We start from the raw sequence: 17,611 nt of genomic DNA, 5'->3' as shown, positions 1-17,611 counted from the left end.
GGTGTCATGGGAATATCCAGTCTTGGCAAGATAACTACCATGCTATTTACTTTTTACTTATTAATCCATATGTAAGAAGGAGAAATGGTCAGCTCTCCATGAGCAGCAGCCAGATGCTTTGCCCTTTTCAAATGTACTCTGAATGAGAATGAAACCATACTTCTTGTTTTGCCCATTAGATAGCATTATCTCCATGGAATGCCAGTTCAAATCTCCGTGTGCTATGTGTGGTTCTCTCACATATGGGATTTTAATAACCTTCATGCTGTGCTATGAATTCATAAGCAGAGTTGATAGAGGAAAAAGCACCACAGGACTTTGTTTTTCAAAACAGCAATAATGAAAAAATAGGGTCTGCAGCATTTCTGTAAGGATCTTGTGACAGAATTAGCAATGTGTCTGCTACTAAAGTGCAATTGTTACTAGGGTAGGGGATAAGTACAGTATTTAGTTGCTAGATATCTTTTCAGAATCAATTTTTCTCATCCCACATTTAGCAGCGTCCATAACTTTCTACTGTGTTATAGTTGCAGATTTGCTGATCTGATTGCATAGGCTGTCCCCCTATTTTTCCAGAATTTAATGCATGTTATATTCTGATTTCTTATTACACATCCCTGGAGATATGACTTTACATTCCCCCCAGCTAATGAGCTACAGTTTATGCTAAATGACCCTGGCTTGTTGCAGTGCCTTTGGGTTTTAAGTTAGAAAAGAATTCATCATGCTGGACTAGTTCTTTTCAAATTGCTTTTTATCTCATGTACCATAAATTCAGTGTCCGTTGACTTGACGTGTGCAACCAGAAATACATCAGCCAACACTGGTGAAGGCACAGCAGTTACCAAAATGGCATGTAATAGCAGCACAGCCATGCCCTCCTTCCCCGGACACTAAATGGGTTGCTTTCAGTGCTGGAGGCCCTGGGATCAATCACCGATGTGTTGGCTGAGATGGTGGTCATATAAACACTTCATTTTCACACTGCAGTCAGTATGAACCAGCCTCAGAAACAAAGAACACAAGAATGAGTCCCATCCAGATTTCCCATATGACCCTATGCGACACTGACTGCATGGAGCACACTTTGGGGCAGGTACTGAACCCCAGCTGTAGAACCCAGCATTGTGACTGCACAGAACAGTGTTTCGACTAACGATATGATTTATTTAATGTAAGTCTTTTGCAAGATTGGAAGTCTGATGTACAGTCTAAACAAGCAACTTTCAAAATGTTTAGGACAGGCACGAACTATTTGCCTGTCTGGCAAGGTTTCAGACATTTGAAGTAGAGATTCATTTGCTTCATGGACTCCCCTGGAATATTTTTCATGTCCACCGGGGGCCCTCAATATTTTTCTTTGCTACCAAATTTTATCATCCACCAGTGTGCTTTTTGTTTAACAGACTTTCCTCTCTACTGCTCTCCTCTGTGTGTGATTGTGGCAGGCAGAGAAAGTAAAAAGGAGCAACACAAGGAGAAAGAGACACTTTAGGTTTCATTAACTATTCAACTCTCATTCATTCACAATTTTAAAATGGACTCTTAAAAGTATCAAAGCTAGTTAAATGACTTGGAAATATATGGAAGATGATAAAGGGGTGTTATATTTTAGCACTTCTAATCAGTAATGTATGAAATTAAACATTATATTAGTCAGGTTAGTGATTGTTGGAGCAGAGTTAAGGTTGTTTGAGTTATCGTGACTTCATATTTTTCAATATTTTGTTGGTTTTTAAATTTTTGTCATCACTTAACATTTCCAAACTTTCAATGTTTGTTTGTTTTAAAAAATTCAGCATTCCTTTATTTTTTGTGGTTTTGTTTTTTGTTTTGTTAACCCCTTTAGGAAATTGTTGTCTTCGTGACTTTTACTTTGGTGTACTATTTTTTTTATTTTGGTCTTGGGTAATATGTTTGTATATTTATTTTGATTTATATCTTTATGAAAATATGCCTCTCCCAGACTCAAGCAGTGTGTGTGTGTTTGTGTACACACTCACATTCACAGTGGCAGCTGGATCCCAGAAATATCGCTGGTGGGGCTAAAGATAGCAAGATCCCTTTCTCCACACACACTCTTCATATTTTCAAAGTGGAAAAACTAGGGCACTGTATTCATGGGTATTACAGGGAAGCATTTTACTGGGGGATAAGGAATACTTTGGGGAAGTGGAAATAAAAAGGGACACCCTCTCCCTCCCCCCTTTCAAATAAAAAACAGTGACACTTTGCAGTAAAGGGCAGGGTGGAAGAAAACCGTTTTCTTTCTGTAACCTCTTTACTGTACTTTCCTAGTTGCAACATCTCCGTCTCCAATCTTCTGTTCTCTCCTGTGTGCGGGCCTCCTACACATAGCTACGCACACACACACGCCATTAATTGACCCAATCCCTGTGCACTGAACTCTGCCTAACCCATCCATTTCCTGGCTCAGAATCTTCTTAACAGCTTCTGCTCCTCCAGCTCCACCTTCCATCTGCTCCTGATCACGCATGTGTGCACACATTCCATTCCCAGTTCATAGATTCATCGGTTTTAAGGCCAGAAGGGATGATTAGAGCATCTAGTCTGACCTCCTGGATGTCACAGCCCATTCCATGTGACCCGGTTACCTCTGTATTTGAGTAAAGCATATCTTCCAGAATGACATCCAGTCTTGATATGAAGACATCAAGAGATGGAGAATCCACAATTTCTCTTGGTAGTTTGTTCCAATGGTTAATCGCCCTCACTGTTTAAAAAAAATTGTACCGTATTTCTAATTTAAATATGTCTGGCTTTGGCTTCCAGCCATTGGCTCTTGTTATGCCTTTCTCCTCTAGAGTAAAGAGCCATTTGGTAGTCAGTATTTCCTCCCCAGCTGAGCACCCCTACTCTTCCTACCTAACCTCTCTATTTCTCAGAGTCTTCAGCTCTAAGCCTCTTCAACCTGAGACACCCCCCCCCCGACCCAGAACACCTTCTCCACACTCCCCCGCACAACACCCAGTTGCAGCACACTTCCTTCTTCTACCTACCACCCATCATCAACTCCCTCCACCACCACCAGGATCAGGAATTTCCCTTTCCCCTGTGTCAGAACCCGCTGCCTGTCTCAGCCCACTCCCTCACCCCCAGCACACACTTAGAGTCAGAGTTAAAGGCCAGAAGGGTCCACTCGATCATCTCGTCTGACCTACTGTGTATATCAGGCCACTAACACCACGTGGCACCTGCACATTAAACCTAACCATCAAAATTAGAGCAAAGTATTACAGCCCACAGGAGACTAGACTGTTATGTGCCACTGGAAGATAATAGGCAGTACTGTGGTGCACCAGTGCCTGAGGCCCCTGCCATAGCAGGGAAATGATTATGTGAGATATACCCAGATAATCCTGCCAAGTGACCTGCACCCATGCACTGCAGAGCAAGGCGATAGCCTCCCAAAGTCACTGCCAGCCTGAGCTAGGGGGAAATTTCTTCCCAACCCCACGTATGGTGATCAGTTAGACCCTGAGCATGCAGGCAAGAACCAGCCAGCCAAGTGCCTGAGAGAGTATTCTTGGAGCCACCTCAGAACGCTGACCCTCCATCCGGTGTCCTGTCTCCAGCCAGGGCCTTGCCTCAGATGAGGGAGATGACAACAACCATCAAAAAACAAAACAAAACAAAAAAAAACCCAAACCTCTAACACTATGCAGCCTTGTTGGGTCTGAAGAAGCATGAGGGAAAACAGTAAGGAGCATGTGCAGAGAGCCCTATTCACTGAATTAGCCCCACTGAAATGTCACTGCTTGCCCTGTGCCTCCTTCCTCTGCTGCCTGCGGTTTGTGCACTCCATTCCAGACCCACCAGTTGTCCCCTGAAGGCAGCAGTTAGTACAAGGAAACTGTTATTTTAACATACATCTTGCCTTTAAAAAACATTTAGGTGCTTTTAGAGATTTTACATTTTTTTTTTAAATAATCAGCCAGGAAAGGAAAGGAATGGAAAACCTTGGGCACTGACAAAGCTACAGAAACAAAATATTCCAGAGCATCATTTTCATGGAAATTAAGGGTCTGTTCTTCCAAATTCCATGCTATTCAAGCTCCCATTGATTTCAGCTGGAATTTTGCCTGGATACAGTCTGAAATCTGTATGGGTATTCTTTTGGTTCATTATTTGATAACTAATCTGTGGCCATGCAGGACTTTGTGATTGGCGCTCAGCAACACATTATGTTACTCAGAACTTCACCAAGGCAGAAGGACAGGACTCACTTCTTCCTGCTCCAAAAGGACAGGTCTCCACCACTCAAAGTTGTTAGAAGTACAGAACCTATAGCACAAATGTGTACTATGTCCAGATTCTGTCCATTAAAAAAAGCGCTCTCTCTCTCTTGTCATGCTATTGTTATGAGAGAGAGCTTGATAACCAGCCCCTGGAAGCAAAGAAGAGCCCAGACCTCATTCAAGCAAATGGATGTTTAAAAACAAATACACACAAAGGAGGAGGCTGACACATGGAGCCATCTAGCCAAATCATCCTGGTGGCCACCCTCAGAGAAGTAAGGAGCTAACAGTCTCCTAGGTTTCAAATACAGGAGTGGGTGCTGGGACGAAATTTTCTATGTACAGTCAGCGGAGAGAGGCTGTTTTGTGCAGTGAGTCTGTGTGGGCCATTGGAAAGAAACAAAGGAATAGGATTATTTCTTGGTTCAGGTCAGAGGTTCCTGGCCCAAGGCTTCTGGAAGAAGAGGGATGCTAGTGTGCAGGGTAAGAGAACTGACAAATAGGTTACACTAAGAAAATACCCTGACTGTCACTGATTTTTCATCCACGTGGAAACCACTCAGCAAGACTTCTAATTTTAGCTAGTGTCCAGCCAAAGGGGCAACAATATTAATATTTGTAATGTCCAGGCACTGAACAGCTGTTCTGTAACACATATCAGTATGGACCAATGTATGAATACGTTACTTGTTGAGGTCCAGATTGTTTTAGACTAGCTCTGTGCAGGTTCTCGCTCCATGGTGGGAGGCTGATGGGTGCCCTCCTCCATCTCAGGGGCTGGGCATAATTATAGTGCTTTAGAATCCAGTGTCTGAGAGCAAGGACTGCTCAAAGCTGTCCTAGCAACCCCAAAGGGGTGAGGATGGTATCAAGAGTATGGGAGAAATCCTGCCTCCAATGAAGTCAGTGGGAGTTTTGCCATTGACTTCAGTGGGGGCAAGGATTTCACCTGATATCCCCTTGCCCTCCCACAGACTGGCCAGCAGATCTTGTTAGGAAAGATTTCTTCTCAAAAGCTTGAGTGTGGGGACATGCACTGGTAGCAAGTGGGTGTCTCACCCTCATAATACACACCACACTGGAAATTATTTTCTCTCTCAAAAATAGTATACACTATAGCTTAACTGGCTATAAAGTTCTAGCTTTCTGATTTTGAACGGGGATTGTTTATACTATGGAAATCTTATTGATATCAGACAAGTCAATTGGGACTTTATAATAGAACCTGGAAAAAAAGTTTTGTTTTTTTCATAAAAACTTTTTTTTTAAATAAAATTGTATTTTCCCCATTGCTCTATAAAATTTCTAACCTCCTAGGTCAGTGTCTCATACCTGTGTCCTATTCAACACTCCCTTAGTTATTTATTCTCCTATGATGTCCTCATAGGACCCTTAGACCTGCATAGAGCCCCATTGACATCAGCGGGGCATCCTACAGATGAAGGGGTCCATCTGTGGCACTCATTGCAGAATCGGGGCCTTCCTTTGGGAAAACTTTGGCTGGGTCAAGTAGTGGTGAATAAGGCTCTCTGGGGTGCCATACTCAATTCAGAGATGGAGGGAGAGCACACAATGAAGTATATAGCACTGATTAAAATGTGTCTAATTGACATATGCACTGAATCAGGATTGTAATAGGAACCATAATCAAATAAACTACAGCAATGCCTGTGCACAGTAAATCATTCAGTTAAAACATCCCTTTAGTTTCAAGGTTTTTAAAAATGCAGCTAACCTCCAGTAGTTCCCATTAATAACTTAAAAGGCTTTAAAAGGCATCTTTCTAATTATCTGAGCAAAAAAACCAAATCTGTCTTAAAGTTTTCCTATAGTGCCCAAACCATAGTGTTTAAGTGCTTGTGTCTCATATTGAAACTTAAAGCTGAGTTTGTTGCTTTCTGTAACTAAAAATAGTTTTTAATGCTTCAAGTTCAAAACTTTAAAAAATAATGATTTGGGGGCTTGGACCTTTTAAACCACGATGTCGCCTACATTTTAGAGCAGATTTGTAAAAGGAGGATTCTTACGGCTGACTCAGCCACAACATAGGACAGCAAATATTCCTGGTATAGTATTGAGGGTAAGAGAAAAGTATATGGCCAGCAGCAAACATGCATTTCCTTATTAGATAAAGTGTCCAGCAATTAAAACTCTGGACTCAGAAAGCTTGTTAAGGTTTATTTTGTCAAATGAAAAATGGTATTTGTTTAACAACTGTTGTAATAAGCCTTATTGTTATTCTTAGCATAGATTTTTTTAATTTCAGAAAAATGGATAATTAGCATTTTAGCTTATCACTTTCTCTCCATGCATACAAATAATTTGATAGATGGACCACCAAGAGTGACTAAATTAAATAATGGATCTAGACAGCATGGTACTGAAATAAATTGGAGATGAGGCTTCTAGCCTGTTAGCTGAATTTCCACTTTTTTAAAATAATGGGAATACAATCTAGTTCTTTCGTGAGTTTTTGTTGCTCAGTCTAATATCACTTTCTCAGATCAAGGCACAAATAAATTGACCTGAAATAAAGTGAAAACTTCATTTTAGAAATCGTATAATTTGATGGTGGAAAATGTTCAGACCTATTCAGATGGGAGACATAACAGCCAGTCACCCTCCTGCATCTGTAATTTGGCCAACTAAATTCCTAGATAATGGCCCATTATTAATGACAAGTGCTGCTAATAGGAAGTTATTAGAGGAAAGCGAAATCAGAACAGATCTTCTGCATATATTATATATTTTAGTGCTATCTGTGGGCATTTACTATAAATACAAATTAAACCAGTGGTTGCAAAATAATCTCCCCCCGCTCTCCGCCAGTATTTTAAATATGGGTCAATGTCTTTCTGAGACATAGTCAAATAAAATTTCTGGGTTGCCCCCCCCACCCCGATAATTGACTCCGTTCCAGAGTGACAGTGAATTCTTTGTGCAGATATTTATTGCTAGCAGGCTGGTCTTCAGAGGAATCAAAGAGCCATTATGGAGAGTCATCTTGGCCTTGGTTGTCTTCAAAAACCTCATTCTGTAGTACACTCTGTACGGGAGGATTATGTGCTGTGTGTTAGTTTAAATTGTACTGGGCTACAATGCGAGATATCAGATGTGAGAAATTATTTTTGGTCCTCTGGTATTGTGATTCATTCACAATCCAGTCCATGCACTAACAGTATGTTCCTTCACACTGCGTATCCTTGAGCTGTAACTGACATTTTACCTCCTGGTGCTTTGTACTGGTTTTCTAGCAAATATCCCTGCATGAAGAGGAAAGAAATGTTCATATCTGCCTGATTAGTAAAACATATTTAATTTTATCACTAGTATCTCATGAAAAAAATCAAAGAGAGACAATGCAAAGGATAACTCTATAAGACAACTTAAATTGTGGCATTAATTGAAAGGAGGCTCCAACCTGTTTCACCAGTACCATGTATTCTTTGGACAGTATTGTTGCAAATGTACAAAGGGGACTGTTATACCCTTACTAACATTCAGTGGGGGTGTTTTGGTTGGCTAGCTCCCGGTACCAAAAGGGGAAGGGTCAATGGGAAATCAGGACCCTGAGACTGACAGTCCCCAGGAACAATGGGGAGAGGCCAATGCTCCAGGTCAGCCTGATTGACAGGACGGGCAGGCTAATCAGGGAGTCAGGAGGCCAGGGGGGTCCTGTCTTCAGTGTGAGCTGGAATTGCCTGGGTCAGACAGAGTGGGGCCGAGCTAAGGAGAGAGCAGGGGACCAAGCTAAGCTGCTGGGAGCAGAGCTGCAGCCCCAAAGCCAGAGCACAGCCCAGAGAGAGCAGACCTGCCCTGAGAGGAGAGCTGCAGCAACCAGAGCCAGGGGGGCCAGAAAAGCAGCCCAGGAAGCAGGTCAGAGCTGGGAGCAGAGTCACAGAAGCAGCCTGCAGAGCAGACCTGTGCTGGGAGCAGAGCTGTAGCAACCAGAGCCAGAGGGGCCAGAGAAGCAGCCCAGGGAGCTGGAGGCAGAGCAGCAGCAGCAGCCGTGCTGAGGCAGAGTGGAGCAGTCTGGAGCCAGGTATGGCGAGCAGTTGGGGAGAGCGAGGGGGACCCTGGGCAGTGGGCCCAGCACAGGGAGACGCCTCAGCCAAGAGGCTCTGCAGGCCAGACTTGGAGGGGGATCGTAACCCTGACAGGGCAGGGGCGACGCTGGGAAGAAGGGTCCTGCCACCTAGAGCCTGAGAGTGTGTGGCCACCTCCAGAACAAGTGTCCCACCCACAGCATCCCTGCAGCGCAGCCAGGGCCTGAAAAGGAGGCCTGGGACCTACAAGGAACAGACTGTGAACTGCCCTGACATTCCAGAGACACTGTTTGTGATGTTTCCTGCTACAGAGCGGGGTGATGTGTTTCCTTCAACCTTTCCCATTTTTCCTTATTCCTTTTGCTTTAAATCGTATGTAAGGTCAGGAAAGCATCCGGTGCAGAGAGAGTACCCCAGAGTGGGGACACCCTAGCCCCTGACCTAGGTGACCACAGCAAGGTTGGGGGTCGAGCCCCCCAGGAATCCTGGGCCCAGCCCTGTTGGGGTTACGAGGACTCTGCCAGACAGGAGAGTGCAAGGGGAGTCCTCGAGGGCAGGGAGGCCTCTGGGTAAAGGAAGTGGGAGCGAGGACTCAGATCCTTCTGCTAGCCCATTTCACCGGGGTAGTGCAGAAGACAGGAAAGTTCCCCACAATAGCGGGACCATTTCCCCGCTTACACAAACACTGTAGAAAGTTGCAAAAGAGCTTTAAGCACATTTTGGACAGAGGCCATTGCATGTTGAAAACTGATTATTTTATGTTTAGAGTTAATGCAATTTATTGTAAGAACTTCTTACTTAAATTGTGTAATATTGTTACCTTTACTCAGCACAAGACACAACCAGTCCTGCAGTGCTAATGAGGGCAAGTAAGCAACATGGTGGGTGTTAACATGAGTGGGTTATTGGCTTCAGCATGCAGCAAGCAAGCATTTGGCTAGAACAATTCCTGGCTCTTGAACTATTACAACCCTATGATATTCCAAAGACGGTGTATTTGCAAATGAGTGATAGATGGAGTTGGACAAGCATTCTGGTTATTTACAGCCATTAGCTAGAACATTTGAATGACATTATGCATGTTCTAGAAAAGTAATTTCTTGGCTTTTGCTGGATGAAAAGTTCAGCTTTCTATGCAATAGTTATTTTAATGTTGTAACTTACTAAGTCTCTCTGGTTTTTGTTGGGCCTTTTACCTTTTCCTGGCTTCACGCCACTTTTTCTGACTTTCCTATAGAACATTTATTTCTTTGCCTGTTTCATTTTCAGTGTCTGCTTCCTCTATTTCCCCCTTTCCCTTATATTCCATCTCTTCATATCCCTTTGTCTTTCTAGCCCTACATTGTATTGTATATTCTACATTTTCCTTTATATATTTTCTCCCAGTTCTCGCCTAAAAGTCAGTCTCTCTCTCTCTCTCTCATATACCCTGTTTCCATCAGTCACCCAACAACACACTTATCTATAGTCATGCCAACACTGCCTTGCCCTCAGATATAGGGCTAGAAAGGTTTATCAGCTACCTAACAACCAGGGGACCAAGCTAAGAAGATGATCCCACTGACAAGGGAAAAACCCGGTTACTAGTTTCAATGCCTACCCCAGCTGCTGCTCAGAGCTTTCTCAAGCTCTAACAGAGTAAAATTTACCTGATTCTTATCAGTTTCAAAGCTGCCCATGCTGTTCCCAACAGCAGTGGCAGACACTGATGACATTCCTGTCAGCTGCTGTTAGGAAAGCTGCAAGCAGCCACAGAGGGACTGGAGCGGTCTGTCTGCAGACTCAGAAAGATGCTGCTGCATCTGTTTACACTGTGGTTTGCATTTGGAAGGTTTTCTTCACAATCACAAGGGTAAAAATGGTAATTTTTTTAAACAAAAGGCTTATATTCTGAAGAAGATAATGGCATTCATGGGGAAAGTATCTAATGTGTTCCGAGCCCTCAGGCTGCCTGCCCTGTTGCAATGGCAGCGTAGCTGTAATAAAGGCACGCTACCAGGTTTGCCCACCAAACACAGCAACAATCCATAAAATACCAGTGCCCTCTTCTAGCCGAAGTAAAGGGGACGATGTGGCCCTTTTAGGGTAAGTCTACACTGCAATTAAAAACCTGCAGTTGGCCCTTGCCAGCTGACTCAGGCTTGGGCTCATGGGCTTTTTAATTGTGGTGTGGACATTCAGGCTTGGGCTGGAGCCCGGGCTTTAGGACCCTGCAAGGTGGGAGGGTCCCAGATCTCGGGCTGCAGCCCGAGCTCAAACATCTATACTGCAATTAAACAGCCCCTTAGCCCGAGCCCCACAAGCCTGAGTCAGCTGACATGGGCCAGATGCAGGTGTCTAATTGCAGTGTAGACATACCCTTAAAGAACTTTTATCCATGAATAATAGTCCTGTGGCAGCTAAATCCATGTCTGGAACAAGAACCCTGTGATCCTTCTTTATTCAGCCCTGTGTTGAAAGACTTCCCATTAGGAAACTATCGTACTCTGGTCTCCAACTCATACAGTTCAAATAAAAACTTCTCTCGCACATGGAGTAACTATGCACATACAATTGACAGAGACACACACCTAAATAAAATACCCTAGTCACTTGTGCCTCAGGAAGATCATTATAAAGAAGGGAGCATTATGTTCCATATCATTTAGAAACTGAGACACATGTTGACCCATGGCTTATTTTGAAATACTGTCCAAATGTTAAAATGTTTATGAATTTTAATATTACATTTTATGGAGACTAAGGCCTGGTCTACACTAACACCCCAATTCGATCTAAGGTACGCAACTTCAGCTACGTGAATAACGTAGCTGAAGTCGACATACCTTAGTTCGAATTTACCGCGATTCAGACGCGGTCCACACGCGGCAGGCAGGCTCCCCCGTCGACTCTGCGGTACTCCTCTCGCTGAGGTGGAGTACCGCAGTCGACGGCGAGCACTTCCTGGTTCGAATTATCGCGTCCAGACCAGACGCGATAAATCGAACCCGGAAGTTCGATTTCCAGCCGTCGAACTACCGCGGTAGTGTAGACAAGCCCTCAGACATTTGCTGCAGTGCAATGCCGAGCTAGGAGCCAAACCAACTGCTGGAGTTTAAAAAAAAAATAAAAAAGGCAGGAGGAAAAGGGGAACAACCACAGTGTAATCAGATCTGGGGCTGCTTATTATTATTTGATGTTAGCTATAGATTATTATTTTTATATGGTGCTCCTGAGAGCTGCATCAAATTGAAAATTTTGGTTTGTGAACACGCAAGCAAATTGAGCATTGACTCTCTTTCTTTCCTTCAAATGTGCTGAGTATTCTCTAGGAGAACCCTGGAAATTCTTTGCTCCCAGTTTGAAGTCTGCAGAAAGTGATTCAGTGTAGATTAAAAACAGCTTGGTTAATCATTACTGAAATATGGGAAAAATTAAAATACATTTTTTGCTTGTAAAGCAAAGAAAAGCAATAAAAACAATGCCAGACGGTTAATGCCTCTTTTGTACCTTTCATTTGAAAGACCTCAAAAGCACATCAAGATGAATAAAGGCAAAATCTATTCCCTATTGGCATCATTATACATGTTGTATCCTCTAAAACTAAAACTCTAAAGACATCCATGAAGAGTAGAGGAATAAATGGCACTGAAATGAGGAATGCATCTCTGGAGCTTTGTTCAACCGGCTTTGTTAGAATTCACTCAAATTGGATGATTACAAGAAAAGATCTCATTTGTTTCAGCATTAGGGGAGTAAATTAATATGTGGTGAATTGCTAATAATTGTTCCTTTATATTTTACATGTGTATTGTCTCCAAATTACAAAATTACTTTCTCATTATTAAAATAACAATGGAAAAAAATAAATCTGCATTTCCTTAACATCATTAGTAATTGAATCAGGAGGCTGACAGAGTAAAGCACAGAGGAGAGGTAGAGTGGTGCACTGTGGTACACTCAGAGTCAGGGATGGTTTTGCATCTCTTGGGCCAAATTCAGCTTCATGCCTGTGGGAACTACATCTGCTTACCTCCAGGGCTACATTTGGTCCCACCCAGGAGTAAATTTGGCTGCATCTGGTCAGCTGTAGTTAAGATTGCTCATGACCTTTTTTCTAATTCTCCTTGTTTCATTATTTAATGACTTGACCTTTGATTCTGTGGAGCCACTTCAGTACTAAGTACAAAGATTTAATAACTAGAACTGGCTGATAAGTGACCTTTATTACACAGACATTTCTCTTTGCTAGAGAAACAACACTGTTTTGCAAGTTTTAATTCACAGTTTTAATTATCTTTTCTATTGTCTGTAAGCTTGCACAGAAAATTGAAAGGTCAAACATTTCATTTTCCTTACTGATTAAAATGTAAGTGCTCCACAACTGTTACAATGTATCATTCAAAAAAGGTGGGACAATTTGTCAGAATCATGCCCAGCTAACATTGCTGAGGAGTTTTATATAGTTCTGGGCAACAGCACAATGAATCATTTTTACAGAGGCAAAGCAAATTATTGAAGATAATAGCTCAGAGAGAGACAGAGTTTAGGGGCTATAGAAGTATCTAAAGAGAGAGGGAGAGAAGAAAAGGTGAATGGTTGTCTATGGTCGCTTGTTTTCTTTAAGTAATATAATATCTAGATATTATGTAAATGTATTTAGGGTTTGTGAAAGTTGCCGGATTATACCTTTGATTTAAGTCCTTTAACTAAAGAATATATACAGTATCGGTCCAGGCTTCCGCACACTGGTCTGCCAATGTGCCTCAGCCCTGACATGGGATGACCGGCTCTAAAGGTGAAGACGGCATTTTGTTCTCCATGGAGTTCAGTTCTTGGCTTCTATGCTAAGGTTGCTGACAAACTAGTGTTTAATCATGATAGTATTTTTGGGATGTAGATACCTATACATAGTCACTGCTAAGTGCAGAAAGGTCATCAATGGGGTAGGTTTTTGTAATTCTCTCGTCTCCATCTCCCCCCCACCCTCTCGTCCCATATTCATGCACCTGTTACTAGAAATCCTGTCCCTGTTTCTTTCTTCTCTTTGAGCATATGACACCCTGGAGTTTTGCCATTGAGTTTAATGGAAAGAGGATCGGTCTCATATAGCACTTGGAGGGTTAGTAATACACAGGAATGGTAATATAGCATATTCAACAGGAAAAAGAGTTATAGAGCAAGAATTGTTGAAACCATCATTCTAAAAGGTGGCAATTATAAATCAGGACAACAGGCTACTGGGATACTTCCACAGAGGGCTACAATATACAGTAAGTGAAAACTGATGCATATTCTGTAGTTAGACCGCAGACGGTCTGATTCAAAGCTATTGAAGTTGATGGAAAGATGCCCATTGATTAACTTTGGATCAGGTCCACATGGAGTGCTGAGTTAAGTCTTCATTGGCTTTCCGTGGAGCTGATTGCTTTTAGAAAAGGTGCAAATTAGAACAGCTAAGGCAATTCCATCTTTTAAAAATATTTGTTCTGAGAAAGGCTAAAGAGACTGAGCCTCTTCCTGTGAAAGAGAGCAGATTGCAAGCTAACCTAATATATCAGCATTCAGAATTATGAAAGGATTTGATAAAATGGAACAAGATAAATGGATCACAACAAAAAGGTTAGAAAACTGAGGGACACCATTGCAAGTGTAAGTGTATGGCGTTTATTGAGGCAGAACAGTTTTACTCAGTGAATAGAAAACATGGAATAAATTTCCAAGTGAGACCATCAAATCAAACAATTTAAATGAGTTTGAGAGAGCTATACATTTTAATGAAGAAGGAAGGACACAGCGAGAAAGCAATAGCATGAGGCTGAGACAGCTTTAAATGGGACTAGATTCTTGAACCAAGTGATCTTTTCCTGTCCAGCAATTCCTTGTTCGTTAGTTGTTAGTTGTTAGTTTGAACTTTCATCCTAAAAAATATAAATTAATCTACCGAGACTGCAACAGTCATTTCATGGTGGTATGTGGGTTATGCTTATAGATTTCTTTAGTTCATCCATCCATGTACTCTCAGTATTTTAGGGACGATTTCTGTAACTAAGTGGTAAACAGAAAGGTGGTTGTGTTCAGCTGCATCTCCTGGGATTTCATTCATGCTGCCAGAGAGCTATTCAGGACAGCTCCCAAAGACTACCAAACATACAGCATTCTCTAAAGAAAATATTGTTGATACTTTTGTGTGCGGTCAAGCATCCTTCACTCCTGGTGAAATGAGGAAAAGACATTTTAAAAAACAGCTAGAGCACACCAATCACTCCAGCACAAGCCTTTACATCTGTGCTTAACGTTCCTTCAGGGGCCTGCTGGGTAGAACCTTTGTTCAGTTACGTATTTGTTACAAATAGGAGGCACTGTTATTATTATCATTTGGCCCTCTCCTAACCTGTTTGTCAGCTTCTGACCTCACAGTTTTCACAGCTGTGGCATTACAGTTTGTGGTCACAGAACAGATTGTGATGTCTTAGTTGGTTTCTTTCCAAGTCTGCAATTGTCAAATGTGGCTGAGACATGGATTCACATCACTGAAGTAAAGGGCTCCCACTCTGCTGCTAGCCATCCTTTAGAGGGGCAGGTAGCACGCCATAAGGCTGATGGCCCAACACTCACTGGTGTAAGAAGGCAAATGGAGGCATTTACTGCCGACAGAGAGGAAAAGAAGAGATCAGGTCACTGATCAAAGGTAAAGTTGGAGAGGATGCATTACCTGGGCTATGGGATGGATTAGGGACCAACATCAGCCCAGGTCCACTAAGCATATGTAGACCTGGCCGATTCTTCTAGGACTGGTCTGCTTTCAGGTGGATTTAGGATTCTAGATTCACATGTCACACACTTGAATTACATATAGTGCTTTTCGTCTTCTAGCTGTTTATAAAGACTTAGGGCTCAATTCTACTCTTCTTGGGCATTGGGGGGTTGTCTCACATGCATCAGGCAAACAGTATGTGAAACAGGCTAATTCCCCCAATACCCATGTGCGGTAGGAACCTATTGCTATTCCCATTTCATGCAGAGAAACAGCTCAGAGAATGTGCTCAGGTCCACAAAGAGAGTCTGTCAGAGCCAGCATTAGAAGGACTCAGGTGTTCTTGGTTTGGGATCTGAACCTGCACTATTGAATTCAATGGAAATTTTGCTATTGACTTCAGTAGGCATAGATCAAGCCTCTAGCTCACAGGTCCCCAGTCCATTTGTGTCTCATTGGCTCTTCCATGGGACATAAGTGTCCTCTGAAGAGAACCTGTATACATATAATAATGTGCTTCAGACATAAGGAGCTGTTTTATAACAGTACAGGCACGTTTTCCCATATGTTCATAGGCTCAAGCTGCAGTAGAATGCCTGCTGGAGAGCCACTTCAGAGCTGACTTTTATCACAGATTAAATATCCATTCATCCAGACCTATAGATGAAATATGCAATCCGTGCACAGCTACATTTCCTTCATTCTTTTTTCTGTTTTTAAATCTATGACTGACAACAATCTCTTACAAGGGAACAAAACATCCATCTAAATATTATTTACATGTTTCTTATTTCAAATTCTTTTAATTGAAAGGAAAAAATACATAGTGGAAGAAAAATTATTACTTTCCAGTTGACTTTGAAATGAGGAGAACAGAAGCAGAAGATTAGTGTGTGCTGATTCGTTTAGTAGAAAAGGATCTCATTCAGGGCTTCGGAGCAATAGACTTTACCGCCCTCTCCTCTACACAGGATTGATGTGCTTTGAGAGAATCTTGCTCCCAGTTTGTTGACTATTTACTTCTTTTAACTAAATTTTCAATCTCAACGTGTAAGGACCTGTCATCTGTTTTGTTCTCTCTCTTTCAGCCTCTCCAGCTAGACTGTGACGTCTGTGCCATTGTTTCGAACTCGGGTCAGATGGCTGGTCAGAAAGTGGGAATTGAAATTGACCAGTCCTCCTGTATATGGAGAATGAACAATGCTCCTACCAAGGGTTATGAGGTGGATGTTGGGAAGAAGACGACCATACGAGTGGTCTCACACACCAGTGTTCCCCTATTGCTCAAGAATCCCGATTACTTTTTCAAGGAAACCAATAGCACGGTATATGTCATCTGGGGGCCTTTTCGAAACATGAGGAAAGATGGCAATGGCATTGTGTACAACATGCTGAAGAAAGCTGTTGACAGCTACCCCGATGCCAAAATCTATGTGACAACAGAAAAGCGCATGAATTACTGTGATGGGGTATTTAAGGAGGAGACCGGAAAAGATCGGTAAGTCCTGCCTGTGAAAAGTTACTCTGACGTTAATGACAAAAGATAGGCAAGAAAAGGCCATCTTGCATGCCAGCTATTCAGTGAGCCCCCAGATATGTTTTTAATGGATTCTTATATGTTTTTGACTGTTACGAGCGCTTGATGAGGCAGCAGACAGGCCCCATTTATCCCACCTACGCTACCTTCTGTTCTTTCCATTTTTGTTGGCCTGGATCCCAAAAAATATTGGATACCTTCCTAAATCCTTTCCAGAGCTGTTTGTTGTTTTCAGCTCAATTTAATATTGATTAAATTGACATGTTATTTAAAGAGGGGAGGCCTACACAACATCATTCCTATACATACAACCTCAGGACAAAGGGGGGGAAGAGGTCTTATGTTTACCTCTCTTGTCATGATACCCTGTAGCTTTACCTCAAATCCAAATAATTCTGTTCCAGTTAAAATAGATTATCAGGCATATCACCAAATGGCTAGTGTTTCTAGTAAAAGTATACCAAAGTTATATACCCCTGGCTTGTGGAGAACCATGTGTGTGGTTATGCTGCTCCAAGAGGGTGCTATATGCATGATGGAAGGTCAGTGTATTCCCCCTGTACAGTACAGAGTGAGCTCTACAGAGGCCATCTGTACAGCAGCATGTGGGGTTGGGGCTAGAGAGGGCTGTGGTAAGATTGGGGCTGGAGGATCTGCCATGATCTATCCCAATCCCATCCATGGAAGAGTGTGCTGGGAGAAAGGCTTCTTTAGTCCTTCACCCTGCACTCTCCCCCACCCCACAACCACACACACATTAGCAATCAAGTAACATTCCTGTGTCACCACAACAATTGTTTCCTATTATTACTTTTCCTAGTAAAACTATTAAATGTATCATTAGCTTCATTTAATGTGATTTGCGTGGGGGAAAACAAGGAAAGCAAGCATCATGTCACCAGCTGGGACTCCTTGTACCCCAAGACAACACTCCACAAACCACTCGTGGTCTGTGGCCCACATTTGGAAACTACTGACAGGGCCGGCTCCAGGGTTTTGGCCGCCCCAAGCAGCCCCAAAAAAAAAAAAAAAA

General features: G+C 42.4%; 1 protein-coding gene across 1 annotated transcript in view; it reads left to right on the top strand.

The window, feature by feature from the left end:
• LOC113407453 (alpha-N-acetylgalactosaminide alpha-2,6-sialyltransferase 3) overlaps positions 1-17,611 on the top strand; it is a 168,763-nt gene that overhangs the window by 44,100 nt on the left and 107,052 nt on the right. The window contains exon 3 of the mRNA XM_026656002.1: positions 16,130-16,539. Within this exon, the coding sequence (XP_026511787.1) occupies positions 16,130-16,539 (410 nt within the window). The remainder of the gene's footprint in view (positions 1-16,129; positions 16,540-17,611) is intronic.

The sequence above is a fragment of the Terrapene carolina genome, unplaced genomic scaffold (assembly GCF_002925995.2).
Source record: "Terrapene carolina triunguis isolate 2854851 unplaced genomic scaffold, T_m_triunguis-2.0 Scaffold211, whole genome shotgun sequence".
In the NCBI taxonomy this organism is placed as follows: Eukaryota; Metazoa; Chordata; order Testudines; family Emydidae; genus Terrapene; species Terrapene triunguis.
This window is presented reverse-complemented; position numbering and strand designations above follow the sequence as displayed.